The sequence below is a fragment of the Lepidochelys olivacea genome (assembly GCF_965140295.1).
Source record: "Lepidochelys olivacea isolate rLepOli2 genome assembly, chromosome: 16".
Classification (NCBI taxonomy): domain Eukaryota; kingdom Metazoa; phylum Chordata; order Testudines; family Cheloniidae; genus Lepidochelys; species Lepidochelys olivacea.
This window is the reverse complement of record NC_140426.1, coordinates 7,316,736-7,344,417: the sequence shown is the minus strand read 5'-3', so window position 1 is coordinate 7,344,417 and position 27,682 is coordinate 7,316,736. Positions and strand designations below refer to the sequence as shown.

Here is a 27,682-nt window from a genome sequence, read left to right as displayed (position 1 = left end):
GATCTTCATCCAGTGAGAAATTCCAACATTTCAAAATTTGTTCCAAATCGAAACAAAAAGTCAAAATTTCCGTATTTCCATTAAATGAAAATTCTAGTACACCCCAGACAGGGACAATGGGAAATATTTAAGATTAACAATAGTACTTACATTTCACAAAGGTTATGCTAAAAAGCAGCTGAATCATTAGAAAAACCAGTTTAGCTGACTACTCTGAAGGGAGGAGGGAAGGTAGGAGCCATCCAGAAGGAAAGAGAGAGGAGGAGGAGGAGAACGGAGGCATGGTGCAGGAGAGAGGAAGATCAAGTTGGGTAAGGGATTCTTCCTTGACACAGATGGATCTCCAAGGACTCACCAGGGAAGGGTGACCCAGTGAGGAGGCTGTGGGTTCAGATATTTATTGCTTTGTTTCATATTTGCTCTCCTGTGCTTTACATGATTAAGTAAAGAGCATGTGTTGGACCCTGTGCAAAGTGTACGATGTGTGCTCACCGCTTCACAACTGCTATAGGCCCCTGAGAGAGAGATACTGTAACCAGAAGCTCACACCATTTGGGTGGAGTTCAGGGAGTGGGTTAAGTAACTGGGGCAGCTGGAGGGGCAGCATGGGGCAGGTGGGCTGAGCAGTTCCATTTCTGAGAAGGGGCAGCAGATTGAGAGTCAGTGCCCAGGATGTGCCAGACAGGCCCAAGGAGGAAACAATGCTGCAGCCTGCTGAGACCCAGGGAAGTTTGAAACACCCCCAGGGATTCAGAGCAATGAGGCGTGGCTTCTCCTCACAGCAGTCCTAGTGGGTGGTAAGGAGGGGTGCTGGCTAGGATCTGTGGCACCTAGAATCACAGCAAGAATTTGTGCCCCCTGCCAGCAGCTGGCCCTTTGCTGGCAGTCTCAGCAGAGAAGCCAAGGCCTGTGTGAGCCATGATAACACAACTCCGTGTCATCACTAGATAAAACAATCTCCAGGTCAAGAGACATTGGTACGGAGTGTGTGTGTAAGGCTTACCCTGCTCCTCCAACTGTTCTAGAAAGAAAGAGGGGACTTCAAGCTTAAGGGCTGTTGAATTGGTACCTTTCACCTTCCCTCTCAGTGAGCCATTGTGAACTAATCAAACCAAGGATTAGATTTTACACCTCAAAACCCAATTTGAAGCTAATATCTTGGTCTGAAAGCATAACAATTAGGGAATGTAGTTGCCCTTGGGGTTTTGCTCAAAAAGCTTTACCCTGCATGGCAGCAGATTTTGGAAGAGCTTTTCAAAGGAATCCATCCAACTGAAGAGTAGCTCCATGGGACACTGTTCAAAGGGCTTTCCCCTCTGACCTTTAAAAGCAGTAGCTCTAAAGGTATTTTACCCAGCTCCAAAAGTGAAATCTGGGTCACATCTCTGTCAGTTCAGGTGCTCCGACACTAGCCTGATGCGTGTGTAGTGAGAGAGTTCCTGATACCCTTAGATGTGGCAATGAGGCTAGTGCACATTCTGGGGTCCCCTGAAAGCTAGGGGATGGGCCACAATTATTTTTCTTCCTCTCTCTATCCTTTCTTCATGTTGAATTGTTCCCGAGTGTGTAATTGGCTCCAGTTAGGAACCATTTTGTCAATTTGGAAGAATGAAGAAAACCGTGGGCTTTTCTGCCTGATTGGCACTATACGAGCTGCCAGTTATTAATCACGAATGAGCCTCCCACTCACTATTACAGCTCAGCAAACTATTCATAACAAATATTGTATGCAACAAATGTAGCCGCCCTTTCTGCTCCAGTTACATCTCTGGGCAGAGAGGGATTTCCTGAAATGGATTTAATGTTCCAAATTATTCTACATCTTTATTGGTGAATTGTTTTAAGCTCTGTGAATTGATCCCAATTCATTTTCCAGGCATATTTTGATATACTATTTGCTCGTTGCAGTGATTAGTCACATAAAGCAGGTGACAGGTTTCAGAGTGGCAGCCGTGTTAGTCTGCGTCAGCAAAAAGAACAGGAGGACTTGTGGCACCTTAGAGACTAACAAATTTATTTGAGCATAAGCTTTCATGGGCTAAAGCCCACTTCATCAGATGCGTGCAGTGGAAAATACAGTAGGAAGATATATATATATATAGACAGAGAAATTAATTAATTAATTCCAGTTCTGCAGTTTCTCATTGTAGTCTGTTTTTGAAGTTTTTTTGTTGAATAATTGCAACTTTTAGGTCTGTAATTGAGCGTCCAGGGAGGTTGAAATGTTCTCCGACTGGTTTTTGAATGTTATAATTCTTGATGTCTGTTTTGTGTCTGTTTATTCTTTTACGTAGAGACTGTCCAGTTTGGCCAATGTACATGGCAGAGGGGCATTGCTGGCACATGATGGCATATATCACATTGGTGGATGTGCAGGTGAACGAGCCTCTGATACTGTGGCTGATGTGATTAGGTCCTATGATGGTGTCCCCTGAATAGATATGGGACACAGTTGGCAACAGGCTTTGTTGCAAGGATAGGTTCCTGGGTTAGTGTTTTGTTGTGTGGTGTGTGGTTGCTGGTGAGTATTTGCTTCAGGTTGGGGGGCTGTCTGTAAGCAAGGACTGGCCTGTCTCCCAAGATCTGTGAGAGTGATGGGTCGTCATTCAGGATAGGTTGTAGATCCTTGATGATGCACTGGAACCTCTCCCCATGCTAATTTCCCCCCACTGTTACTCTCACATTCTTGTCAACTGTTTGAAATAGGCCATCCTGATTCACTACAAACGTTTTTTTCTCCTGCTGATAATAGCTCACCTTAATCGATTAGTCTCATTAGAGTGGGTATGGCAACCCCCATTTTTTCATGTTCTCTGTATATATATATATCTTCCTACTGTATTTTTCACTACGTGCATCTGATGAAGTGGGCTTTAGCCCACGAGAGCTTATGCTCAAATAAATTTGTTAGTCTCTCAGTTGCCACAAGTCCTCCTCATTCATAAGGCAGGTGATAGTTGAATGACTAGCTGAACAAGCCCTTTCAGGGATCATACTTGTATGTGGACATTCAAAATTTGATTTCCACAAATCCTTGTACATGTGACTTTGCAAATCATATTCCACAACCTGTTCCTGCAATTGAAACCTATCCCTGGAATGAGTGTGGAAAGCAAACCAAAAAGCAGGGTGGCTGAGCTCAGTTGCCATGAATTCATTCCAGAATTGGAGTGCATATTTCCTGAAGTTTGTTGCAGTGTTTGCCCATCCCTTGTTGCGATGCCCGTCTGCCGAGTGCCTTCAGTGTGCTCTGTGCCGTATACACAAGAAAAGACTGAGAGCCTTCCCCCCCAAGAATGCCATACTAGGTCCGACCTGAGAACTCTCCCTGGTGGCAACTTCCATTTGCCTGTCTAACCCAGAGCCACCCACATCCTCTGGCTCACCTACCCCCCTGTAAGCTGCACTCGCAGATCAGCTCTCCCACTCACTAAGCGAGCCTCTCCCTCAACCTTGTCTTCAGCCAACACTGCTCCCTCTCTGATCTCTGTCTCTCAGAATTCCCTCTCCAAACCTCACTCAAACCCATCAGCATCGCCCACAGCCTCCTGGCCCTCCACAGCCTCTGGGCTGCTCACATCCATGTCTGCTCTGCCAATCTCAGTCTTCTCTTCAGCACACTCCCTCCACTCTGCTTTCTCCAGCCCTGATGACTCCCGCACCCCACTCTGCCAGCATAGAGTCTGACCCGCTGACTGGTTCACTCCCAGCTCTGGCTATTATGCTCCTGGATGGCCTGCAGGGAGTCCCATGACCATGCTGAGGTCCTCCTCTGCAGACTTCTTGACTCCTACTTTTCCTCTTTCACTGAATCCCATGTACCCCCCATTACTTCCTCAACTACCCTTCAACTTCCTCCTGAAACCCTTTTCCACCCCTCTCTGTCCGGGAGCTGCCTGACTTTGTCATGTGGAAAATGGACAAAGCCCCCTTCTCCTCAAACGCCTTCTTCCCCTTCTCCCCTGTTGCTGACCTTGAGGTGTTTCACCTCCTCTCCCCAGCTTCAGCAGTCCTGTCCCTGCCTGTTGCCTATCTCCATTGCCCCCAGGCTCCTTCCAGTCTCATTCTCCTTCTCAGTCTGTCATAACCCCCCAGTCCTTTCCCCTCCTAATGTAAGCCAGTGTGGGTCCCCCCGACCCGCAGTAAACCATTCCTCAATGCCCGCTGTGTCTCCTGTCACTTCATTACTTGCTGAGCGTGCAGTCTGCAACCAACATGCACTGAACTCCTCTCCTCCAGCTCTGACCTGGCTCCCTCCCAGCCTGGCTCCTGCCCTCGATACTCCACTGACTCTGGTCTCAGCCTGCTCTCTAATGACCCCTTCCTGGCCAAATCGAAGGGCCTCTTCTCAGCCTCCTCTTTCTCATCCTCTCTGCAACACTGGTTCAAGATTGGACTCTAAGGCCAGGAGTGTGATGATAACCAGCACTTTCCCACATGAGTCCCCCCTTTGGGGTGTACCGTGCAGAGGCCTGGCACCTATGAATGACAAGACAGCAGTCATTTGGCTCCCAAGAAAAGGGACAGAGGTCCATGGAATAAAGACAATGAGGAGTCCGGTGGCACCTTAAAGACTAACAAAGTTATTTGGGCACAAGCTTTCATGGGTAAAAAATCCACTTCATCTTCTGCATCTGAAGAAGTGGGGTTTTTACCCACAAAAGCTTATGCCCAAATAAATGTGTTCGCCTTTAAGGTGCCACTGGACTTCTCGTTGTTTTTGTGGATACAGACTAACATGGCTACCCCTCTGATACATGGAATAAAGAGCAGAGTCAGAGAAGGATCCCAAAGGATTTTGCTTCAGCTGCCATCTGGGGGGAGCACAGGTGGCAGGGGAGGGCACAGAAGGCAATGCAGGCAGGAACAGCCTCCAGTAGGGTGAGCACGAGGAAGGCAAGTGGAGGCTGTGAGGGCCAGAGTCACAGAAAAGGCCCAGCCAGAGGGGAGGAGGTGTTCCCACTGGAGAGATGTGGAGGAGAGACCAAGAAAGTCGAGGCTGACAGTGAGTAAATGGCAGCATCAGAGACAGCAGGATTGTGGAGTGTGGACTGGGCTAGGAGGAGGTGACGAAGGGACTCAGGGAGAGCAGCACGTGGAGTAACGGGAAGCAGGACACAGGGGATCCAGTGGGGTGCAAGAGGAGGGGAGGAGCAGTGCTCCGAGGGTCTCTGAGGTGAACGGAGGCAGAGCATCTGCTGGAGAGGCCAGGGGTGGAAGGCAGAGGAGGCCAGGGCTGTGTGAAGGCCAGGAAAAGGGAGCAGCTGAACAAGATTTGGGAGAGCAAAGGGGGAGAGGTGGTGTTGCCTCACCTGTCTGCCCTGGCTCCGGAAGAACTCCCCGGTGTTCTCGATGACCTGCTCGTCCGAGAGGAGGCTGTAGGGCTGCTCCTTGCACAGCGTGAACATCTCCCAGAGTGTGATCCCAAACGCCCAGACGTCGCTGGCTGTGGTGAACTTGCCCTGTGGAGAGAAGAGCGGGTCGGCTGCTGCCACATGCACAGAGCTGTTTGTGCCCAGCCTACCGAGCTGGGACACAACTGGTGGGAAGAGCTGACCGTTTCAATCCACTGTCTGCACATGCAAGAGGTAGGGAAGCACAAACCCAGCCAGAGGGGGGACTCTCACCAGCTCCTTCTCTGAGCAGTCACACATGGTACAGCATGCCCTCGCTATAACGCCCTTCACAATTACGAACCTTGGGATACAGCGAACCTGGTCCCTTGATCCCACCGCGAGCCCTGGCGCTGCGGTGGGGGGCTGAGAGCTCCTCCAGCCCTGGGGCTGTGGTGTGGGGCTGAGAGCTCCTCCGGCCCTGGGGCTGTGGTGTGGGGCTGAGAGCTCCTCCGGCCGTGGGGCTGTGGTGTGGGGCTGAGAGCTCCTCCGGCCCTGGGGCTGTGGTGTGGGGCTGAGAGCTCCTCCGGCCGTGGGGCTGTGGTGTGGGGCTGAGAGCTCCTCCGGCCCTGGGGCTGTGGTGTGGGGCTGAGAGCTCCTCCGGCCGTGGGGCTGTGGTGTGGGGCTGAGAGCTCCTCCGGCCCTGGGGCTGTGGTGTGGGGCTGAGAGCTCCTCCGGCCCTGGGGCTGTGGTGTGGGGCTGAGAGCTCCTCCGGCCCTGGGGCTGTGAAGCTGCAGAACGCTGAGTGCTCCTTCGGGGCAGAGAGCTGTCAGCCGCGGCCATGGTCCGGAGGAGCTCTCAGCTCCCACTGTGGGGCACGAGTTGTCAGCCACCCTCATTCCCCCAAGCAGGGCTCTTTCGCTATAACAAACCTCTGGCTATAACGAACAAAAGGCTTGGCTCCCCAGGGGTTCGTTACAGAAAGGGTGTACTGTACTTTTAAACCTAGGTGCGGTAGGTATCCTGGATATTGACTGCAAGGAGGTGAAGAGCGTTGGGGGATAAGAAACACATGGTGCCTGCAGCCTCGGCAGTAGGGCTTTGAGGAAGCTGCTCTCTTTGCCGGGGAAATGCGTTCCACGCAGACCTTCCGGAGACAGAGTCTCGTACACACTACGACCCACTCTCATCTTACCCCCGTGCAGAGGGGAGGGAGTGACTGCAGTAAGAGAGCCAGGCTGCTGGGTGGATGGGTGTCTTCTCTGGCAAACGCCAGACAGCCCTAAGAGGTTGCAGCTTGGGGAAGGGTCCCTGGTTCGGGAAGCAAGTCGGAGAGAAATTCAGGGTGCTTCTGCCTCTCTCTGAGAGATGGGGTTTGTGTCACCAGCGGCAGCAATCCCAGGGGTGAGCTGCTGTGCTCTCCCCTCAGCACTGGAGCGTGGCCCTTTGCTCTGAGCAGCACACGGTCATTTCTCGGTGATTGGGTCTCTGCATTAACCAGCTAATAAAACGACTGCAAGGCGGTGTGACACTAATACATTAAGGGTGGGCGGGGCAATGAGTTGCTGGAGGCTTGGCAAGGACTCAAGTTATCCTGGATGGAGATTAGCTGCCACAAAGAAAGAAAATGGGCCAGTTCTGTGTGACACCTACATTCCTAATCTGCAAGAGGGGATTAAACAGCATGGTTCACAGACATTACATTTTTCTGAGTTGGAAACACCACTGAGGACAGAGAAATAATACAAAGGAACCTAGACAGTATAACAACACAGGCAGAACACAGCCAAATAAGATACAAGCGGGGGAAAGGTAGGTAATCACTGGAGACAGACCACTCAGGCACATAGATACATGATGGGAGGCAGAGCTCCAGGCATGACACTAGACAGGAAATTAGTCTTGAGGTTGCAATGCGATATAGCTGCCAAAAAGTCGAATGTGATTTTGGCCTCTGAATGCACAAAGCTGCGGGGTCAAAGGGTAGGGGCAGGCATTGCCTCTGATGCGACTGCGCCTGGAATATTGTGCTCAGTTCTGGACAACACACTGCCAGAAAAATAATCAGCAGCACAAACGATCAGGGATCTGGCGGGCCTGGCTTGTGAGAAAAGATCAAGGAACGAGCTCTCCGCAGCTTCACCAGGCGGTGACTACAGATGCCATGAGAACAGTCGGCAAATATCTGAAGGGTGTTCACACAAGGAGGAAAAGGAATAATGTGGTGTGTTATAAGAGAGTATGACTCAGAGCAATGGTGCAAAATTATGAAAATGTTTACCTACCAGATGTGTAGGCCTGTTTCTTGGGGTGAGGATCACTGTGTTGGGCACTAAGGGAAGTGGGGGGGTAACTGCATGACTGGACAGATTAGTTAGAAAATGGAAACCAGGAGGAATATGAGAGGAATGTCCTGAGAGTGAAACACATCAGGCTGCAGAGCTGGCTCCTGAGGGGAAGAGGTGGGAGCCATATTGCTTGGGACCTTGAAACTTAGACTAGGCAAATCAGTGAGGCCATCCTGTGGGTACCAGTCTTACCAGGCTGGCTGGGTGCATGGCACCCTGCGGTGCTTTCTTGCCCCTAACTCCCATCCCTATGAGTCTTGCCACCTTTCTGGCACCTTGTTACAATACCGCTGGCAGTGCTGCCTATCTACTAATTAACTCCAGGGCCAGATTTTCAAAGGTATTCAGGTGCCCAAAGAGGCAGATCGGCACCTCCTGGGATTTTCAAAATTGCCGCAGCAGGGGCCAGATCCACAAAGAGAGTTAGGCGCTGAGCAAATCACAGGAACAACACTGCGATGCACAAAACCTGGGCTCCTGTACCATGCATGGGGAGAGACAGGCCCCTTGGAATTTGATTCACAAAAACCTGCGCGCTAGGCGGGGAGCTGCCTAGCCAATGGGAGATGCTGAGGAGAGGGGAGTGTTTTAAGCCTCACCCCTCTCAGGAATATAGGCACCTAACTCCAGACGGCAGGGAAGTGCCTATCTCTGAGCTCTGAAACCCACCCCACTGCCGGGATTCAGAGACCAGGCTCCAGCCTGGCTGGGAACGTCTGCAATGATATTCTTAGCTCTGCTGCCCGAGTCAGCCGACTCAGGCGTTGAGACTTGCTGCCGCGGGGTTTTTTTGCAGGACAGACATACCCTGAGGCACCTGCCTTGCGCCACACACGGTGACAGGAGGAGGCAATGCTGGTGGTGCCCACCTTCCAGCTTTCAGCCCAGTCATTAGCGCACTCCTGGGGATGTCGGAGACCCAGGTTCAGCTTCCCCCACTCTGCCGGAAGAGGAGACAAGATTGAACAGGACCCTCCCGCCACTCCGCTCAGTGCTCTAACCCAGCAGCTATGGGATCATCTGACATGGGGTGCCTTCAGTCTCTCCTACTGAAGCTGTTGAAAGAGTCATTGGACCCGAGAGAGATGTGAGAATGACTCTGTAGATTGGTGGTTAGGGCATGCACATGAGAGATGGGAGACCCAGGTCCTGATTCAGTAACTCTTTAGTTATTTAACCTGTTTAGCTTCAACAGAAGACTGAGGACTCGCTACGCCAGAACATCCCCTAGCTCGGGAGTTAGTGCACTCACCTGAGAGGGGCGAAGGCCCTGTTCAAATCCTTTCTTCCCCAGTCAGAGGAAGACAGCAAAGGGCTGAAGAAAGTACTCCAGTTGGAGCTTGGGTTTACTCTGGACTTTGGTTGCTTCCGAATAGGTGGAGTGTTGGTTTAGCTAAACAGACATACCAATCAGGGGAAACTGAGGCACCAGCCACTCTTGCACAGGGAAGGTAAGAAATGTGTAATAGTTTAAATACTTAAAATCCAGTTTAAGCTAGTGAGTTGAGAAAGAGGGAAAAGATCTCTCTCCTTCCTGCCACATTTTGGCAATTGATAAACAGAGGCACAGAGAGGTGACTTGCTCAGATCCGAGCAGGGAATCTGTAGCATTCAGGAATAAAAACCCAGCTTTCAGACATTCACTCCTGTGCTGTAACCACGTGGTTGCCTTCCTTCTCTGGAGGAAGAGATGGGCTCAGTGCAGTTTGATGGAACAGTGCCACTGCGGTCTGCATGGTGGAGAGTCAGAGGCTGCACACAGCATATGGGATGCGTGGCATAGAGGGTACCTCCAGTTACCAAAGGGGATACACGATAAGCGGTACAGCCAGCTGCCAAGATCCTATTGATTCGTAAAGGAGACAATAAGGATAGAAAAGGAGACTTGTGCTGTTACTCAGTTTCCTGTACAAAGTGTGTACACACCCACACCCACACCCCATGGGGGCAACATACTAAAGGAAGAGAGAAAGAGCACTGTGAGCAGCCCCTACCAGGAGGATACTTTCCCAGGCCATCCAGCGTATCGGCAGCACAGCTCTGCCCTGGATACGGTAATAATCCCCGCTGTATAGATTCCTGCTCATTCCAAAATCTGCAATCTTGATGGTGTAGTTGTTCCCAACCAGGCAGTTGCGGGTGGCCAGGTCTCTGTGCACAAAGTTCAGGGAGGCTAAATACTTCATTCCAGAGGCGATCTGGGTGGCCATGAACAGTAGGTTGGAATAGCTGCATTTAAAACAAACAGAAAGTCAAAGGAGAGTTTCCTTGCAGTTGCTTTTCTCTTGACTCTTCCTGCTGCGGGAATCTTGCATGCTGTGTGTTGCAATAAGCACAATGGTGTCACTTAACTCCTCATTCCTCACTATCCCTGTCAGTCTAGAGTGTACATTTGCAATGAACTAACTGCCTTCCCGGAAGTGTGAGCCATGTATGGGCTAGCCACCTGAGCACGGATCCAGGGGTCTGGTGGGCTTGAGAGCCCAAGCTGCAATGTTCACACTGCTATTTTAGCACACTAGCTGGAGCCCCGCCTGTGTGACTCTGGCTCCCTGCACTCTCTCCCAGCTGCAGTGTAGACATACCCTGAGATGTTGAGAGCCCATAAATCAGGGATTTCACAACTGTGGGACAGATTCTCCAAAGCACTCAGCTCCCATTTAGTCACCAAAAGAAGTAGCCAGATTTCCAAGGGTGCTCAGCACAGGGTCCTCAGCCATTTTGACAATCTGGCCTCAATGGTGTATGCTGATCACTTGGAAATTTGGCTCCAAGCTATTGGGAAATCTGGCCCCACATCACACAAGTCCCTGATTTATGGGTGCTGGGTGGGGCTTAGGTATCTAAGTGACCTGACTGGCAGTCACAGACAGAGAGGCTAGTGCCTGTAAATCTGGCCCTAAACGGCATATTGTTATTTCTTGGGGAAGAGCTTGTGTTCTTGCAGGGCTGAGAAAGGGCAGGATGTCCTGACTGCCACCATTACCATGTCTCTAGACATACCGTTTGTTATTTTTCATGCCCTTAATCCTGCCCCCTTGTGCACATGTATTATGACGCTGTCTTTAATGACATGATCACATGTGGGTTTTGCCAGCAGACTCTGTCTCAAACAGCTCAGAACTGGGAAGATGAGTGAATGAGGCTGGTGCCTTCAGAAAGAGAAAATACAGTCTTGTGGTTAAGGCAGTGGGCTAGGACCCAGGAAAGAAGGGTCCTATCACTGGCTCTGCCACAAACTTCCCTGGGATGGTAGGCAAGATAGCCTTGGTTCAGAATATTCAGAAGCAGCCACGATTTATCCTTATTTGTGTTACTGCAGCACCAAGGAGCTCTGCCGCTACCCAGTGTACTGCACTGCCTGGCCAATTTGTGTGGGCTCATGGCACAAACACACACCAGGTTGTTACATTTGCACCACATGTGTATTTATTCCTTCCTTGCCAAGTATAACAGTGTACGTCAGGGTTACAGCAAGAGGAGGTTTCCCCACAGCCTTCACTCTTCAGCCCAATATCACCCTCTGAGCTTACCTTCTCAGTTTTCCTGGCTTCCTGCTCCTTCCACTTATGTCCTCCCAACTACATCGTTAACCCAGTGATTACCACCCAGGTGCTCATAATCCCCCAACAGAAAATGTTTAATTGCTCATAGCTGAGTTTGCAGGCTTCTTCATGCTGCAGCTCCCGTCACAGGAACCTGGCCATGGACAAAGACCCATTGTGCAAGGCGCTGTACAAACACAGAACAAAGAGACGCTTCCTGCCCTAAAGACTTTGCAATCTGAGTATAAGACAAAAGACAACAGACAGACAGACGGGGGCCTACAAAGAAACAAGGAGACAGCATTGATCAGCAGGATGGGCCATGGTCTCGTTACACCAGCAGCCTAACCATTGTTAAGTTTGTTGTCAGCATCACCTCGAAGGAGAGTTTCAAGGAGGGGTTTGAATGTGTATAATTGGGTAGGGTGTGGGTGTTTACAGGGAGCTCCTCCCATGAATGAGGAGCAGGACGGGAGAAAGCACACAGTGGCTGGTTTGGAGATTTAACGAGTGGGCAGTGAAGGCTGGCATTGGCAGGAGGAGAACGGGGAGCTGACCTCTCAAGAGCAAATGAGAGATGATTGGTGGGTGCGGATAGGCCATGAAGAGCCCTGAAAGTGAAGCCAAGCAGCTTCTATTTGAGGCAATGTGGGGGCAGTGGAGGGAGGCAAAGGAGCGAAGGGGTGACAAGGACAAAGCAATGGGCTAGGGAAATGATCTTTGCAGCAACATTCTGAATGCTCTGAGTGGGGCAAGATTGCATCTGTCAAGGCCAGAGAGAAGGATGTGGCAGTCATCCAGATGTGAGATGAGAGCCTGGACGAACCTCTGAGCTGTGTGGATGGATAGAAAGGGCTGTATCTTAGATGGTATGGATGAGGAAGGGCAAGATTTAGACATAGATGGAAATGAGGACCTAAAGAGAGGGCCGAGTCAAAGATGACACCCCGGTTATGGGCCTGAGTGACAGCATGGTGGTGCTGTCTACAGTGACTGAGGAGGTAGCAGGAAGGGTTCAGGGGGAAGGTTAGGAGCTCTATTTTAGCCATATTTACCATGCAATGGCAGCTAGACTTCCACAAGGAGATGTCCAAGAGACAGGCTGAGATTTCAGTTTGGACAGAAGAAGGCAGGTCTGGAGCAGAGAGGTAGATCTGTGTGTCATCAGCATAGAGATTACCCAGAGATAAGGTGGAGAGGGACAAGGGAAGGGAACCAAGGACAGAGCCCTGTGGAACCCCCACAGAAAGTTGTGGGGGGCACAAGGAGGATCCTCCCAAGGGCACGCTGGAGGAATGATTAGAGAGGAAGGAGGAGAATCAAAAGAGGACAGTCACAGAAGCCAAGGGAAGAAGAAGATTTCAAGAACAAGAGCATGGCTGATGGTGCCAAAGGCAGCTGACTGGTCAAAGAGGATGAAGACGGAGCACTGGTTTTGAGCTTGGCTAGAAAGAGGTCATTAGTGACTTTGGTGAGCGTGGTTCCAGTGGAGTGCAAGGTGCAGAAGATGGATTGGAGAGGGTCTAGGGTGGAATTGGAGGAGAGGAACTTTAGACAGCGATTGTAAACAGAGCATTCAATGAGCTAAGAGGTGAAAGGAAGAAGGGAGCAAGTGTGGTCAAGGGGGGTGTTTTGAAGATGGAAGAGACTAAAATGTTTGTATTGTGTGGGGAACGAGCCAGAGACGAGCGAGGGCTAACAAGAAGAGTAAGGGAGAGGATGAGAGTGGGTGTGAGGGAGATCAGGAGACGGGATGGGGATACTGGGACAGGTTGTGGGGTTAGAGGAGAGCAAATGAGAAACTTCTGTGTCTATGACAAGAGAGAAGGAGGCGAAGCTGTAGAAGGGGAACGGAAGGCTGTGTCTTATTTTGCCAGTGTTCTCTTTCAAGAAATTAGGTAGCTCTTGTGTAGGAGGAGAAGTGGGGGAGGGAGGGTTTGAGGATTGAGTCAAAGGAGGTGAAAAGTCAGCTGGGATTGCCCGCATGGAATTTGATCAGTGTGGAAAAGTAGAGTGGCTTGGCATAGGACAATGGCAGAACTGAAGGAACAAGTTGTTGGCATGATCAGCGGATACTAGAGATGCTCTGCTGCATGAGAGCAGGAACGGAGGATGTTGGGGATGAGCTAGGGCTGGGGCTGGCAAAGGATTCAAGAGAATCAACAACCACCAGGGAAGAAAGGGAAGAGAACGCAAGGAGCAGAGAGCAGCAGAGAAATTAATTATCGGCATTGATGGAATGAAAGTCAAAGAGGGTATGTCTACACTGCAATGTAAGTCCAGGGTTAGCAGAACTCGAGTTAGCAGACCCTGGGTTTGTTAACCTAGGGCTTGAGCATCTACACCCATTTGTAACCCCAGGTTAGGAATTGGTGAACCGTGGGTCCCAACCTAGGGTTCCAGCCTCTACACTGCATTATATGGGCCCGAGTCCAAACACCCATATCCCAGACTTCTTAGCACCCTCCCAAAATGTGGCTGCTCTCGCCCTTCGTTTGTGGGGGAGTGTGGAAGAACGTGGGACTGTGGGATACTTTTGGCAGACTCCCAGAGCACAAGTCCAGTGGGACTGCATTTACACTGCAAAGCAATAGGGCTTGAAGGGTCTCAGCTTGACTCAGGCTTGGACCCTTCAACCCCCATGGGACTCGGGGTCCGAGCCCTGAGTTAGCACAATTTGTGTGAAGACAGAAGGGGAGGGGTTAGTCTTTAGCCTGAATTTGAACCCTAGACACACCCAGAAGGATCGAGTGACAGAGTGAGGGGGAGCTGCTGAAAGAGACCAGGTGATGGGTGACCTCAGAACTCATGGTGAGATCACAGAAAGCAGGGCTTGGGGAAGACCAAGTCAAGTGAATGGCTCTTCTGGTGAGTGGGAGAGCCCAACCAGTGCTGCTTGGTTGATGAGGTGAAGGTGAGGAACCACGCAGCTAAGGGGTCGGATGGGTCATCAGTATGGAAGCTGAAATAACACTCTATTAACATTGATGGAATAAATTGGGGCTTGAAGGGTCTCAGCTTGACTCAGGCTTGGACCCTTCAACCCCCATGGGACTCGGGGTCCGAGCCCTGGGTTAGCACAATTTGTGTGAAGACAGAAGGGGAGGGGTTAGTCTTTAGCCTGAATTTGAACCCTAGACACACCCAGAAGGATCGAGTGACAGAGTGAGGGGGAGCTGCTGAAAGAGACCAGGTGATGGGGGACCTCAGAACTCATGGTGAGATCACAGAAAGCAGGGCTTGGGGAAGACCAGGTCAAGTGAATGGCTCTTCTGGTGAGTGGGAGAGCCCAACCAGTGCTGCTTGGTTGATGAGGTGAAGGTGAGGAACCACGCAGCTAAGGGGTCGGATGGGTCATCAGTATGGAAGCTGAAATAACACTCTATTAACATTGATGGAATAAATTGGCCCAAAGAGTCAAAGGGGTTAATGTGACCCTCTCACTGTCCAATATTAAACAGTTTTAAACAAGGTTTGGTATACAGAGACCTCAGCTGGCTTAGTCCAGAGGCAAAGAACACCATTAAGCATCTTTAACCTTTTATTAAAGAGACAGGAAAGAAGGAAAAACAGTTAAAGCATCTGAAATGTACAGTATTATTTAAGGCTTTCTTTTTAACAATATCCCTTGTTCCCTTTACCTTTAGCTGAAGAGAGTTTTAGAAGGAAAACACCTCCAAGTGACAGGTTTTTAGGTGGTACTACACATGGTGATAGCTGTTCTTTTGGGGGGAAAGAGAAGAAGTTAGGTGAGCTGGACTGGAGCTGTTATTGTTGCTGCTGTTGAAGTCCGATCCTGTTTTCTAAAAGACAAACCAAGACAAACACACACAAAATTGGGGGAGAAAAGAACAGTCAAGATGGAAAATGCAGCTTCTGTCTCTGGTGAGAACTCTTACTTGCAACTTCCCTGCTGGAGAAATAGAGGTGCAGCACCTGGTCTGATCAGCCAGTCTGAGACCTGGCAAACTAGTACCAGCATTGGGCAGTTCAGGGCACTGCTTTTATCTGCTCTTTTGGTCACAGGCTCACAGCAGTGTTGCAAAGTATGCAGTCTTGGCTGGCTAAGCCAGACTTTTATTAGACAGAAGGCAAAAGGAGATGGATAGGAAAGAGAAGAAATATGGTGGAGAAGGAAAAGAACACACAGAAGGGTGTGCGGGTGGCGGCAGAGTTTGACAACGTCTCACATCCCAGATAGTTTGGGATTTAACTGAAGCCGGTGGAGGTGGTGATGTCATCTGGGACCCTCTTTCTGGCCCATGCTGGTCAGGACATTGTTCAGGATCTGGACTCTGAAAGCCCAACAGTGTTACAGTGGATCATGGGGGACTCAGGAGATGGTGGGGGTGGCAGCCAAGATGGTGAAGCTCGCTCCTTCAGATTCTCCTGTCATTCAGTCAGCCATGATCTGTGTCCAGTTTTTAATCCATCTGATGTATGCCGTGTTAATTTTGTATTGTTCTAGTTTTTTAATCAAAATATCATGCAGCTGCTAGTCAAATGCCTCACAGAAGTCCACAATTGCACTATCAACCAAACTTGTAATCTCATAACATAAAAAGATATCAAGTTAGCTTCACAGGATCAATTTTCCATAAACCCATGTTGACTGGCACTAATTATATTATCCTCCATTAATTCTTTATCAATCAAGTCCCATATCAGCTGTTCCATTATTTTGCCTAGGATCGATGTCAGGCTGACAGGCCTATAATTACCCACGTCATCCTGTTTACTTTTTTAAGATATTGGCAGAACATTCGCTTTCGTCCAGCAGTCTTCTGGAACTTCCCCAGTGTTCCAAGATTAATTGACTATCAACATTAATGGTCCAGTGAGCTTTTTGGACAGCTTGTTTAGGAAAAATGTTTCTACACAAAAATTAATAGATGAATCTGCAGCGGCTCTGGTGCAACTGGCCATTTAAAAGTATTTAGAGTCTTTTCCCACCATTATGTGTCAAAATTGAAAGTTTATATGCTAACGGGTAACCAAAATATAAACTCTTTGTTGGATAACATTTTTTTCATTGTATAGACAAAATTCCTCCACCATATACACAAAATTTCTCCATAGGATAAAATCCTCTCTCTGAGATAAAAACTTCTCCATCAGTTGCTATACTTTTCAATCACATTTTATCCTTCAATGGAAAAAGTTTTATGAGTTGCTCCAGAGAGAGAAAGTTTTATCTGATGGAGAAGTGCAGCTGCTGATGAATTAACTCTTCTCTCTCAAGCGGGCAGATGAAATCTTCTCTCTCAGTCCCGGCACTAGTGCTGTATGCAAACTCTGGAAGCCATCCTCCCTAGTTTGCCCCCAAACCCCAACACTCTCCTCAACTCCCCTCACTTAAACATTTAGAAAAAACAGGAAATGAATACACAAAACTGTATGTGAAGCAGTTTGGGTCGTCACACCCACAACATACTTGGCACAAACACACAAATGCAAGGGAATAAAGCCACCGACCAGTACATACTCTCTAGCTGTCCACCCATAGGCATCCACTTTATCACTGCTACCAGTACTGTCCGCAACTGTGGATATTAGATATTATAGTTGTGCCCCAGAAACCAACTGGTGCCAACTGGCAGAGGGCACAGAGACATATGGGCTTAAAGGGATCGTCCGGGTTCACCAAAAGAGGTTATGTAAGGTCTCTACTGAATGCCTGCGTCACACACATCATCGTGACCGTCGTGAAATGTCGGTGCAGATAACGTGTAAGGAGTTTATGTATGATTACTGAAAATTGTGTTTTTAAAGCATGTAAGTTAAGACAGGTCACTAGAAGGTGATCCTAGGCAGTGGGGGGTAGCAAACACTTATTTCTCGAGCAGACCATTGTGTATTGTATGCCATTGTGCCAACTCAGTTAGTATAAAAAACATTGGCCCTACCTGGAGACTGGCTATGTTTGCTGCCTGGGCCAGGTGCAGGCCTGAGGATTTACAAAGACAACCCCCCCCGCCCCCAGCCCCAGAATAAATCTCTTTAGAGGGAACCTCCTGTGGTAAGGGACCACAGTCTGTAACTGCAAAAAATAAGTGGAGAGGGGATGATTTCATCCCTCTGTCTGGGAAGACAAGCTGCCAGCAGGCTTGATCTTAGGAAAGGAAGGTCTCAGCCCTCCTGGCTGAAAACGCTGGGGCAATGACTTGGGGTAAGCTACTATGTAGGAGACAGGGGAATGTCTTGTGAGTTAAGTTTAGGCTCCAGAAAGCAGCTTATGAGTTTGTTACCATTTGTTTCCAGTGTTCTTACTTACTGTCATTTGAATCTCTGTTCTTTGGTAACAGACTTCTCCTTGTTTTCACTATAACTATAGCGAAGTGTTCTGTGTTAAGCAGAGTAGTAATCCTGAGATGAAACTGGTGCGTTGGTGTGTGCTCCTCCTTTGGGAGTAGAGAATCTGAGATCTAATCTACACGTCAGACCTATATTGGTATAACTGTGTGGCTCGGGGTGTGAAACATCCACATCCCTGAGCGATGTTGTTATACTGACCTAACGCCCGGTGTAGACAGTGCTAGGTTGGCGGGTTTAAGTGTAGACTTGCCCTGAGAGTTCTGTGAGTGTTGAGTGGAACAGCGGCTGGGCACTCCAGAGGAACTCTCCAGAGGAACTGTTGGTAATCTGAACAGAGACAATGAGGCTGGCAGAGGACTGGCAGGCAGTGCTTGTGTTGCCAGAGGCTGGTGGAGTCAGGAGGCTGACACACAATGGCACAGACAGGTGGTAGCAAGAAGCTTCACAACCTTGGGTACCCTGGGGAAGCATCGGAGTAGTTTGCTGTGAGGAGAGAGTGGCTTGGTAAAGGGACTGACAGAAGCTGGAATCCTGTGGCAGGCAAAAGTAACGTTGTGGTGTTTAGTCTGTGGTGTGCAGTACTCGTGGTATGTTACACGTGTAGCATCCGTAACTGGTTCACAATTCAGCTTGTTTTTAATATTAATGTACTTTAAGTTCAGGGCACTGAAACTGTTGCATTAGAACCTGCGACTTCTCCTCTTACCTGACGCATGGAATGTTGTTTGAAATGGTGAATTTACTGCAGATCTCCCGCTGTGACAGGAACTGGTTGAGGTCTCCGTTCTCCATATACTCTGTTATCATGCACAGAGGGTCATCACGCACACACACTCCCAGCAGCCGGATGATATTTGGGTCCTTCAGCCGGGACATGATCTTGATCTCCTTTAGGAAATCATTTCTTAAAAAGAGAAAGTCATAATGTTAGGATATAGATATTCAGGCCTGTCGGTAAAGGCCTATACTGTAAGAATTTAGGTGTATTCTTATCACTTGGCTAGTTATAGAGGTATAAAAGAAAGAATCAAAATCACCGTCTGCCGGTGTAAGAGCCTTCTCTCACTGTGACAGTCTGAGGCCCTGTGCTTAGGCTAAGGCCTCTGGCTAAGCAGCAGAGGCAGCCATAAGCTGGGAAGGGACCGGCAACAGCCTCACATTCCAACCTAGTCACATTGAAAGAAGGTGCTATTGGGCTGTTACGATACAATCCTGTCCTGATGATGCCCGTCACCTCCAGAGAAAGGGAAGTGCCTAGAAAATGTAAAAGGAAACTTTGTTTGATAGCATCCCGTCTGGCAAGAACTCACTTATCAATAGCTGGGATGTGAAATCCTCACTTCTGTATTGTTTTGTCATTATAGTTCCCACTTTGCTATTGTTTGTCTGTATAATCTCTGTCTGGTTCTGTGATTGTTTCTGTCTGCTGTATAATTAATTTTGCTGGGTGTAAACTAATTAAGGTGGTGGGATATAATTGGTTACATAATCATGTTACAATATGTTAGGATTGGTTAGTTCAATTTCAGGAAAATGTTTGGTTAAGGTATAGCTAAGCAGAACTCAAGTTTTACTATATAGTCTGCAGTCAATCAGGAAGTGAGTGGGTGGGGGGGGGATGGGGAAATTGGAATCATGTTTGGCTAAAGAGGGAAATGGGAACAGGGAATGGGGGTAAGGAAATTGGAATCATGTTTGGCTAAGGGCAAGAATGGGAACAGGGATACAGGTGTAAGGCTCTGTGGTGTCAGAGCTGGGAAGGGGGACACTGAGGAAGGAAACTGGAATCATGCTTGCTGGAAGTTCACCCCAATAAACATGGAATTGTTTGCACCTTTGGACTTCGGGTATTGTTGCTTTCTGTTCATGCGAGAAGGACCAGGGAAGTAAGTGAGTGAAGGAATAAGCCCCCTAACACATAAGTCTGATTTCTTGAACACTGTCCTCTTTCCTTTTCTTGAGGCATCTGGGAGGAGCGAAGGGGAAATAGAGAGGCTCTGAATACGAGGAATGGGAGTTTTTCTGAAGTCTCCCAGAAGAGTTGCCTGTCTTTTTCTCCCTAAATTATTCTCCCACTGATTTCCCTTTATTCTGCTTTGTAACCAGAGTGCACCCTCTTGAAATCCCTTTTGCACCTACAGCTGCAGCACAGAAACAACCCCAGAGTGCAGGGCTTAGCCACACAGGCTCTGCAGGGAGGGAGCCTGTGGCTGGGCCAGGCCCCAGAGGGTTTTCTGAAGGTAGAAGGGAGTGGTGGGGGAGAAGGTGGAGAGGCTGTTCCCGATGTGGTGATGTCAAAGTCTCAGGGATAAAGGATGATGTAATAGCACTATGCGGGAAGTGACAGTTTCTATACATCTGTCAATCCTGCGTCCATCACTGTAGTATATGATCAGGTCATTTTTCTATCAACATGTCTGTATTTCTATGGTTTCTCCGAGGAACTGGATCAGCCCATGGGGCCAGCAGTCTAGTATTCTGTCACTGACAGTGGCTAGTACCACAGAAAAGGGTAAGAAACCAAAGTGCTGGCCATGATGGAAACCTGCTCTCTGGAAGCGTTTCCTTCTAATCCGCAAGAGCTGGAAGTTGGCTCATGCCCATATAAATTCTGGAGGGCTTTTATCCAGTGTAAGGTCACTGTGGATGTTCCCATTCTCTACATAAATGTCCAGCCTTCTGTGAAACTGGCCAACCTTGTTGTTTTCATGTCATTCCTTATAACGCACACGATCACATCCTTTCCAAAGTACTCCTCCCACTCGGTGTCTTTGTGACCCTTTCCTGGATGAACTGGACTTGTTCACCTATCTCTGTGTGCACAGCATTAGTGGATAAGTCCACTAGTGCCTGCTGGATAGGGGGAGTGATATAATAAAATATATCATTATTAATCACACTTGTCCATCAAGAATGGATGATAGGTCTCTGCTCATGAGCTCCACTCAGCAGCCAGGCTAAAACTGATATTCCACTGACTTCCATTATCTCTGTTCAAATACCCACTTATGCACTAACTGCTCATATATGCACACACCAAGGGCTGACTCGCCTCTCACTTACACAAGTGTAAATCTGGAGTAGCTCCACTGAAGTCAGTGAAGCTAACCTGTGTAAAACTAGTCTCAGAGCAGAATCAGGCTTCATACTCAGATTAAAGCTGTTGCATAGTGTCATGTGGTTACCTGGCTGTTTTGTTGACATTGGATCTTAGCATTTTCACTGCCACTAGAACCGGTTGGTTGGTGAGTTCCGTAGACGAGAGTCCCAAAAATTCCAACAGGCCATCTGCTTCACACAGGTGCACCTGGAAAAGGGAGTGCAGGGTCAGCCATGAACATGTGGTAAAGTCAGGGAAGAAGAGGGAAAAACACACCACGTTATGGATAATCATTATGGTTAGAATTGATTGAATTATCCCATGAAAGTAAATTATTCAGTGAGTTTAGTCTTTTTTTGTTTCTGAACAGAAAAAGTTGAAAAACTGCCCCTAGCTTCTGTGAACAGATTTGTTATTTGTAAGTATTTGTTGAAGAGCTTATGTAAACTACTTTCATCCTATGGCTTATTTGTTAACTGTTCACTTCAACTATTGAGTATTCATGATATTTGATTGCTCATCTACTTACGTCACATGGTATGGTTTCTACTCCTGAACCGAATACCTGAAACTTTAAACAAAGAAATAACAAATAGCAATACCCTTGTCTGCATGTGACTACAGGGACTGAGTAAAGTACAGCTACGCCCCAAACATTCCTGCAAATCCAAGCTCAAGTGTGGGAATGCTCATTAATGGTAACAAAGGGCACAAAGGTGGTCATTTCATATTCTAATATTTACGAGTGTTTTCTTGCAGAACTCATCCAGCTCTCCGGATCATTGTAGCAAATGGCCAAGACAATCATAGAAGCACTTCACTGCTGCTGCAATAAAAGGCGTTCACTGGCCAAAAAGACTCCATTTCACACCCAATCCTGAAAACCATTTGGAGTGATCCAGAAAATCCGTTGTTTGACCATCACCTTCTGCAAACATTTTGAAATAAGCAAAGATTCGAATCACTGTGGTATTGGCGAGGTGATTAGCATAAGATAATGGCTTCTTGAACAAGGTCCTCCCTGTGTTGCATTAATAAGTTCCACCAGTGATGAACTCCAAAATCTCCCTTCAATAGCCACAAAGGACCAGGATCCATTTCTGTAGGCAGTGTGGTGGTAGCCATGTCAGTCCCAGGATATTAGAGACAAGGTGGGTGAGGTGTAATATCTTTTATTGGACCAACTTCTAATAAAAGATATTACCTCACCCACCTTGTCTCTCTAAGGGTCCATTTTGCAAGCCACAGATAGCCAGCGTCCTCTAACATATCCTGCATCTCTATGTGTTAAGCCAGGTGTGACCTGGGGACCTCTAGGTGCCCACTGGCAGAGGACACAGGGGTGCATAAGGATTACATGGATTCCCCTTGGCCTGGTCTCTATGTACTATTTTGCCAAAGAGCATTGTGCATGGTCTCTATTCTTACACTGGTCTCCATAGTCATTGCAAGCTGTACGTATGGATAATATCTGAGGAGTTATGCATCTACACTGAAAATTTTGTTCTGAAGGTCTGTGAGTTGGGGCCAATCCCCAGAAGCTGATAAACAATTTTCTTTCAGTCACAAGATGTTCATCTAGCAGTCTGTCTCTATGTAAATTGAGTATTGTACAGTTCACAATGGATGCTCATTTGCAGTCTAAGCCGAATGCTAGTGAAGGGATTGTGAAACATTCACTGAGGGAATTTACAGGAAGAAATAAATCAAGAGGAGGGAATCCTGTCTATAGGTGAAAACAATGGAGTTCTGGACTATACCTGTAGATACAGGGACTCTCTCCGAATCCTTCACTGAGGAAGTAAGCTGACAGTGTGTTTGCTTCATGAAAAAAGGATCACAGCCAGCCAGGTTGTTACATGCTGGTTGGAGAACGTTGGGTGAGATACCCTCCTGTCTAAGGAAGTTTATCTTGTGAGGTAAGTCGAGACTCTAGACCAAACTGTGGCTCACGAGCCACATGCGGCTCTTGTACCTTTAAAGTGCGGCTCGTGGAGCCCCCTCCATAGCCCCCCATTCTCCACCTACCAGACTGGGGTGGGGGCTGAAGGCCTGGGCCCCATCAGGCATCTCCCACGGGGCTAAAGCCCTGAGACCCCCTCCCGATAGGCGGAGGCCCCTACCCCACCACCCTGCTGCAAGACAGAGGTCCTGAGCTTCCCCCCAGCCCAGTCTAGTAGGTGGAGAATGTGGGGGGAGAAGGGGGCTCTGTGACCCACACTTTAACAGTAAAAGAGCTGCATGTGACTCGCGAGCCGCAGTTTGCCCCCGCCCCCCAATCTATGCAGAGGCGTAGTGACCCATCCTCCTTCTTCACAAAGAGGAATGGTGTCCCCGCTGGAGAGGTAGATCGCCGAATGAAGCCCTTGGCGAGGTTTTCCTGAATAAACCCACGTCGCGCCTCCAGCTCTGGTTCAGACATGGAGTCTGTTTGTAGGACACCTTTGCCCTGGGGTGTAGGTCTGCTGGGCAGCTGTAGTCTCTGTATGGGGCTAGTGAGTCAGCATTTTTCTTTTTGAATGCATCCAGGTAGTCATGGTACTTGGCACGAAGGCTGAGGTTCTGGCCTGGAGCTACTCCCGAGTGGCTGGCCGCCTGCCGTCTGGGGTTCCGCTTCCGAGGTTCTCCTCCCATCCTGGGCCCTGGGAATGGGTCACTTGGGGGCTGGCTGCTTTGTCAGGGGCACACTTTGTGACAGTATTTGGAGGGAAAACTACTGCTCCTCCACCACCAGGAAATACACGGGTCCTGCTGCTCCAACCTAGGAATGCCAAGAATGATGAGGAAGACTAGAGAGCGGACCACATTGAAGCATATTAATTCTTGGTGCCCTTCCACTTCGGCTCCTAATGGGACAGGTCTCCTGAGTCACCGGTCCCGACGAGAGAAGTGATCCATCGATCCTCTCCCCCAGGTCCAGTGTGGGTTTCGGCTGGAGAGGGATCTGGAGGGTTTTGGCTGCCTCAGCAGCTACAAAGTTGGCGGCAGCCACGGAGTCTATTGCTGCTAACTGTGGGGGGATCTGCTGCACCTGCCCCAAGACCTCCAACCCCAGCAGCAACTGGAAACGCCGGGAGACACCAGAGTTCCAGGTTCTACTTGAGGGCGGGGGAGTGGTTCCGAATCATAGAGCTCGGGTGGTGCCTCATTCCATTCAACATCAGCCACAAGCCGTTGGAAATGAGCAGTGTAGGAGGTAGCTGGCCCTCGTCCCTGTCAAAGCTTCTGGAGGGCAGCCTCTGCAGAGCAGATGCAATGTGGGTCATCAGAGATGGTCACGTCGGCTTGCAGGAAGGCATCCCAGTCAGAGACCACTGGACTGTTCTGCTCCAACAGCGTGGGGTTCAAGCAAGCCCTTTGTCAGAGAACAGGCTGACTATTAGCTGCACCTTAATCTGGTCTGTGGGAGACGTGTGGGGGCACAGCAGAAAGAGCAGCCTGCATAGCTTCAGGAACCCCCCATATTTCCAGCAATACCTGTCGAACTGTTCGGGCAGTGGCACTATGGGGGCTGGCTCAGGTGATGCATGGTCTGTCCAGGCTCGTAGCTCTGTTGTTCTCCCTGTGAGCATGCTAGCTGCTCAGGTAAGGTCTGTGCTTTGGCAGTGAGCTGTGCCACCTGAGCCTGCAACCGGACTAATTGCTCATGCAGGGTCTATCATTTGAGTACACAGTGCGTAGCATGGGTCTGTAGTAAGAGGTTCTCTGCCAGCAGATGGGTCCTGCAGGCCCCAAGCCCTGGGAAAGCTGCAGGTTGGAGGGCGGCCAACGCCTTCCATCATTTGTGGAGGGAATGGATGGATTTGGGGGAGGGCCAAAGGTGGTCTGAGCAAACTGTCACGAGAGGGTCGTGGGCGGTCTGACCTAGTGGTCCAAGCAGGAGTCAGGCTGGGTCAGATACCAGGAGGTTAGAGTCTGAGATCGCACAGAGGGCAGCTTGAGAGTCAGGCATCAAGAGGCAAGCAGGATCAAGTTATCAGGAGGTCAGAGTCTGAGACAGACCAGAAGGCAAACAGAGTCAAGCATCAGGAGGCACGCAGGGTCCAGTTACCATGAGATCAGGGCCAGGAGCCAGGTTACAGACAGTAATCGTAAAGCGCAGTTGAGGACAAACCAAGGTCAGAAGTCCGAGTCTAGGGTCTATCGCAAGCAGGGTCTGGAGCATGGAGGCGGTCACTATTGTTGGTCAAACATGGCTTCATGGTTTATATGGTGGTATCAGCCAATCAGTGAGCTATGAGGGGCAGCCACCCAGGCCCTGCTGGGTGGTACTTCCTGCTGAACCTAGAATCACAGGGTCCTCCAGTGGCCAGGGGTGATGAGGAGGTGTCAGCAGCACAGAACCCACATGGTTGCAAGTTCCAGCCCTGCAGGGTCTCACATTGAGTCTATTGCTATCATAGAATCATAGAATATCAGGGTTGGAAGGGACCTCAGGAGGTCATCTAGTCCCACCCCCTGCTCAAAGCAGGACCAATCCCCAACTAAGGTATCTTTTTAAAAATCATTCTTGTGGTTCTTCTCTGAACCCTCTCCAATTTATCAACATCCTTCTTATCAAAATCAAAGGGAAACAGGAGTTCAGGAGAGCTGACAATTTCTCAAAGGGACAATATTAAAGACACAACAGCAAACTATCCTGATGCAAAGGAAAGATAGGAAGAATAGTGAGATGCCAATATGACTCTATCAAGAGTTCTTTAATGACCTGAAAATCAAAAAGAAATCCTACAAAAAGTGGAAACATGGACAAATTGATAAGGATGAATACAAAAGAATAGCACAAGCGTGTAGGGACAAAACAGGAAACGCTAAGGCACGAAATGAGCTACACTAAGCAAAGGCCATAAAAGGCAGTAAGAAGAGACCCTATGTGTATTAGGAGCAAGAGGAAGAATAAGGAAAATGTTGGTCATCTACTTAGCGGGGAAGGAGAGTGAACAACTGATGACATCAAAAAGGCTGAGATGTTTAATGTCTATTTTGTTTCATTCTTCACTAAAAAGGTTTATGGTAACCAGATAATTAACACATTAATATGAACAACAAAGGGGGAGGAATGCAAGCCAAAATAGGGAAAGAACAGGTTAAAGAATATTTAGATAAGTTTGATGTACTGAAGTTGGCAGGATCTGCTGAAATTCTCTCTCGGGTACTACTTAAGGAGCTAGCTGAAGCATTCAGGGAACAATTAGTGATTATCCTGGAGAACTCATGGAGGAAGGTAAGAGCCCAGAGGGCTAGAGAAAGGCAAACATAGTACCTATCTTTAAAAAGAGGAACAAAGAGAACCTAAGGAATTATAGCCCAGACAGCCTAATTTCAATACCTGGAAAGATCCTGGAACAAATTATTAATCAATTGATTTGTACGCACCTAGAGGATAACATGGTAATAAGTGATTGGCATGATTTGTACTTTACAAATCCAAGTAGTCTAACTAACCTAAGGCTTTGTCTACACTAGCACTTTTGTTGGTAAAACTTTTGTCAGTCAGGAGTGTGAAAAAAACACCTCCCTGACTGACATAAAGTTCACTGACAAAAGTGCTGGTGTGGACAGCGCTATGTTGGCATGAGAGGCTCTCCCATCAACAGAGCTCACACCGCTCATTGGGGGTGGTTTAATGAGCCTGGTGGGAGAGCTCTCGCCTGCTGGCAAAGAGCAGCTACACGGGAGACCTTACAGCGGCACAGCTGTAATGTCCATAGTATAGACATAGTCTAATTTCCTTTCTTGACAGGTTTACTGGCCTACTGAATGGGGGGAAGCTGTAGATGTTACCTCTCTTGATTTCAGTAATGCTTTTGACACAGTCCCCACATGACATTCTTATAAGCAAACTAGAGAAATGTGGTCTAGATGAAATTCCTACAAGGTGGGTACATAACTGGTTAAAGACTGTACTCCCAGAATAGTTATTAATGGTTTGCTGTCAAAGTAGGAAGGTGTATCTAGTGGGGTTCTGCAGGAATCTGTCCTGTGTTGGGTACTGTTCAATATTTCCATTAATGACTTGCATAGTGGAGTGGAGAGTATGCTTATAAAATCTGTGGAAGGGTTGGGAGAACTTTTGAGGACAGGATTAGAATTCAAAACAACTTTGACAAATTGGAGAATTGGTCCGAAATCAAAACGATCGAATTCCATAAAGATAAGTGCGAAACACTACACCTAGGAAGGAAAAATTAAATGCACAACTACAAAATGGGGGAATAATTGGCCAGTTGGCAGTACTGCTGAAAAGGATGCGGGGGTTATAGTCGATCGTAAATTGAATATGAGCCAACAATGGGGGAAGGGATAGCTCAGTGGTTTGAGCATTGGCCTGCTAAACCCAGGGTTGTGAGTTCAATCCTTGAGGGGGCCACTTAGAGATCTGGGGCAAAAATTGGAGATTGGTCCTGCTTTGAGCAGGGGGTTGGACTAGATGACCTCCTGAGGTCCCTTCCAACCCTGATATTCTATGATTCTATGAATGTGACGCAATTGCAAAGGCTAATATCATTCTGGGATGCATTAACAGGAGTGTCGTATGTAAGACACAAAAGATAATCGTCCCACTCTACTCAGCACTAGTGAGGCCTCAAATAGAGTACTGTGTCCAGCTCTGGGCGCCACACTTTACGAAAGATGTGGACAGATTGGAGAGAGTCCAGAGGCGAGAGAGAAAAATGTCCAAAGGTTTAGAAAACCTGACCTATGAGGAAAGGTTAAAAAACTGGGCATGTTTAGTCTTGAGAAAAGAAGACAGAGGGGGGAACCCAATAACAGTCTTCAAAATGTTTAGAACTGTTATAAAGAGGATGGAGAACAATCAATTGCCATGTCCACTGAAGGTAGGGCAAGAAGTAAGTGGTTTAATCTGCAGCAAGGGAGATTCAGGTTAGATATTAGGAAAAACGTTCAAACTACAAGAATAGTTAAGCACTTGGAAGGGAGGTTATGGAATCCCCACCATTGGAGTTTAAGAACAGGTAAGACAGACCTTTGTTTTAGGGATGGTCTAAGTTTACTTAGTCATTGCTTCAGCACAGGGTG

The 27,682-nt window shown here is 48.4% G+C and overlaps 1 protein-coding gene across 2 annotated transcripts in view; it reads right to left on the bottom strand.

The window, feature by feature from the left end:
• Nucleotides 1–27,682, bottom strand: part of LOC311531922 (discoidin domain-containing receptor 2-like) — a 158,844-nt gene that overhangs the window by 2,521 nt on the left and 128,641 nt on the right. For both annotated transcript variants that reach the window (XM_084649782.1, XM_084649783.1), the window contains exons 13-16: nt 20,727–20,848; nt 18,248–18,445; nt 9,676–9,910; nt 5,313–5,462 (exon numbers count right to left, since the gene is read on the bottom strand). In XM_084649782.1, coding sequence (XP_084505908.1) covers nt 5,313–5,462; nt 9,676–9,910; nt 18,248–18,445; nt 20,727–20,848 — 705 coding nt within the window. The remainder of the gene's footprint in view (nt 1–5,312; nt 5,463–9,675; nt 9,911–18,247; nt 18,446–20,726; nt 20,849–27,682) is intronic.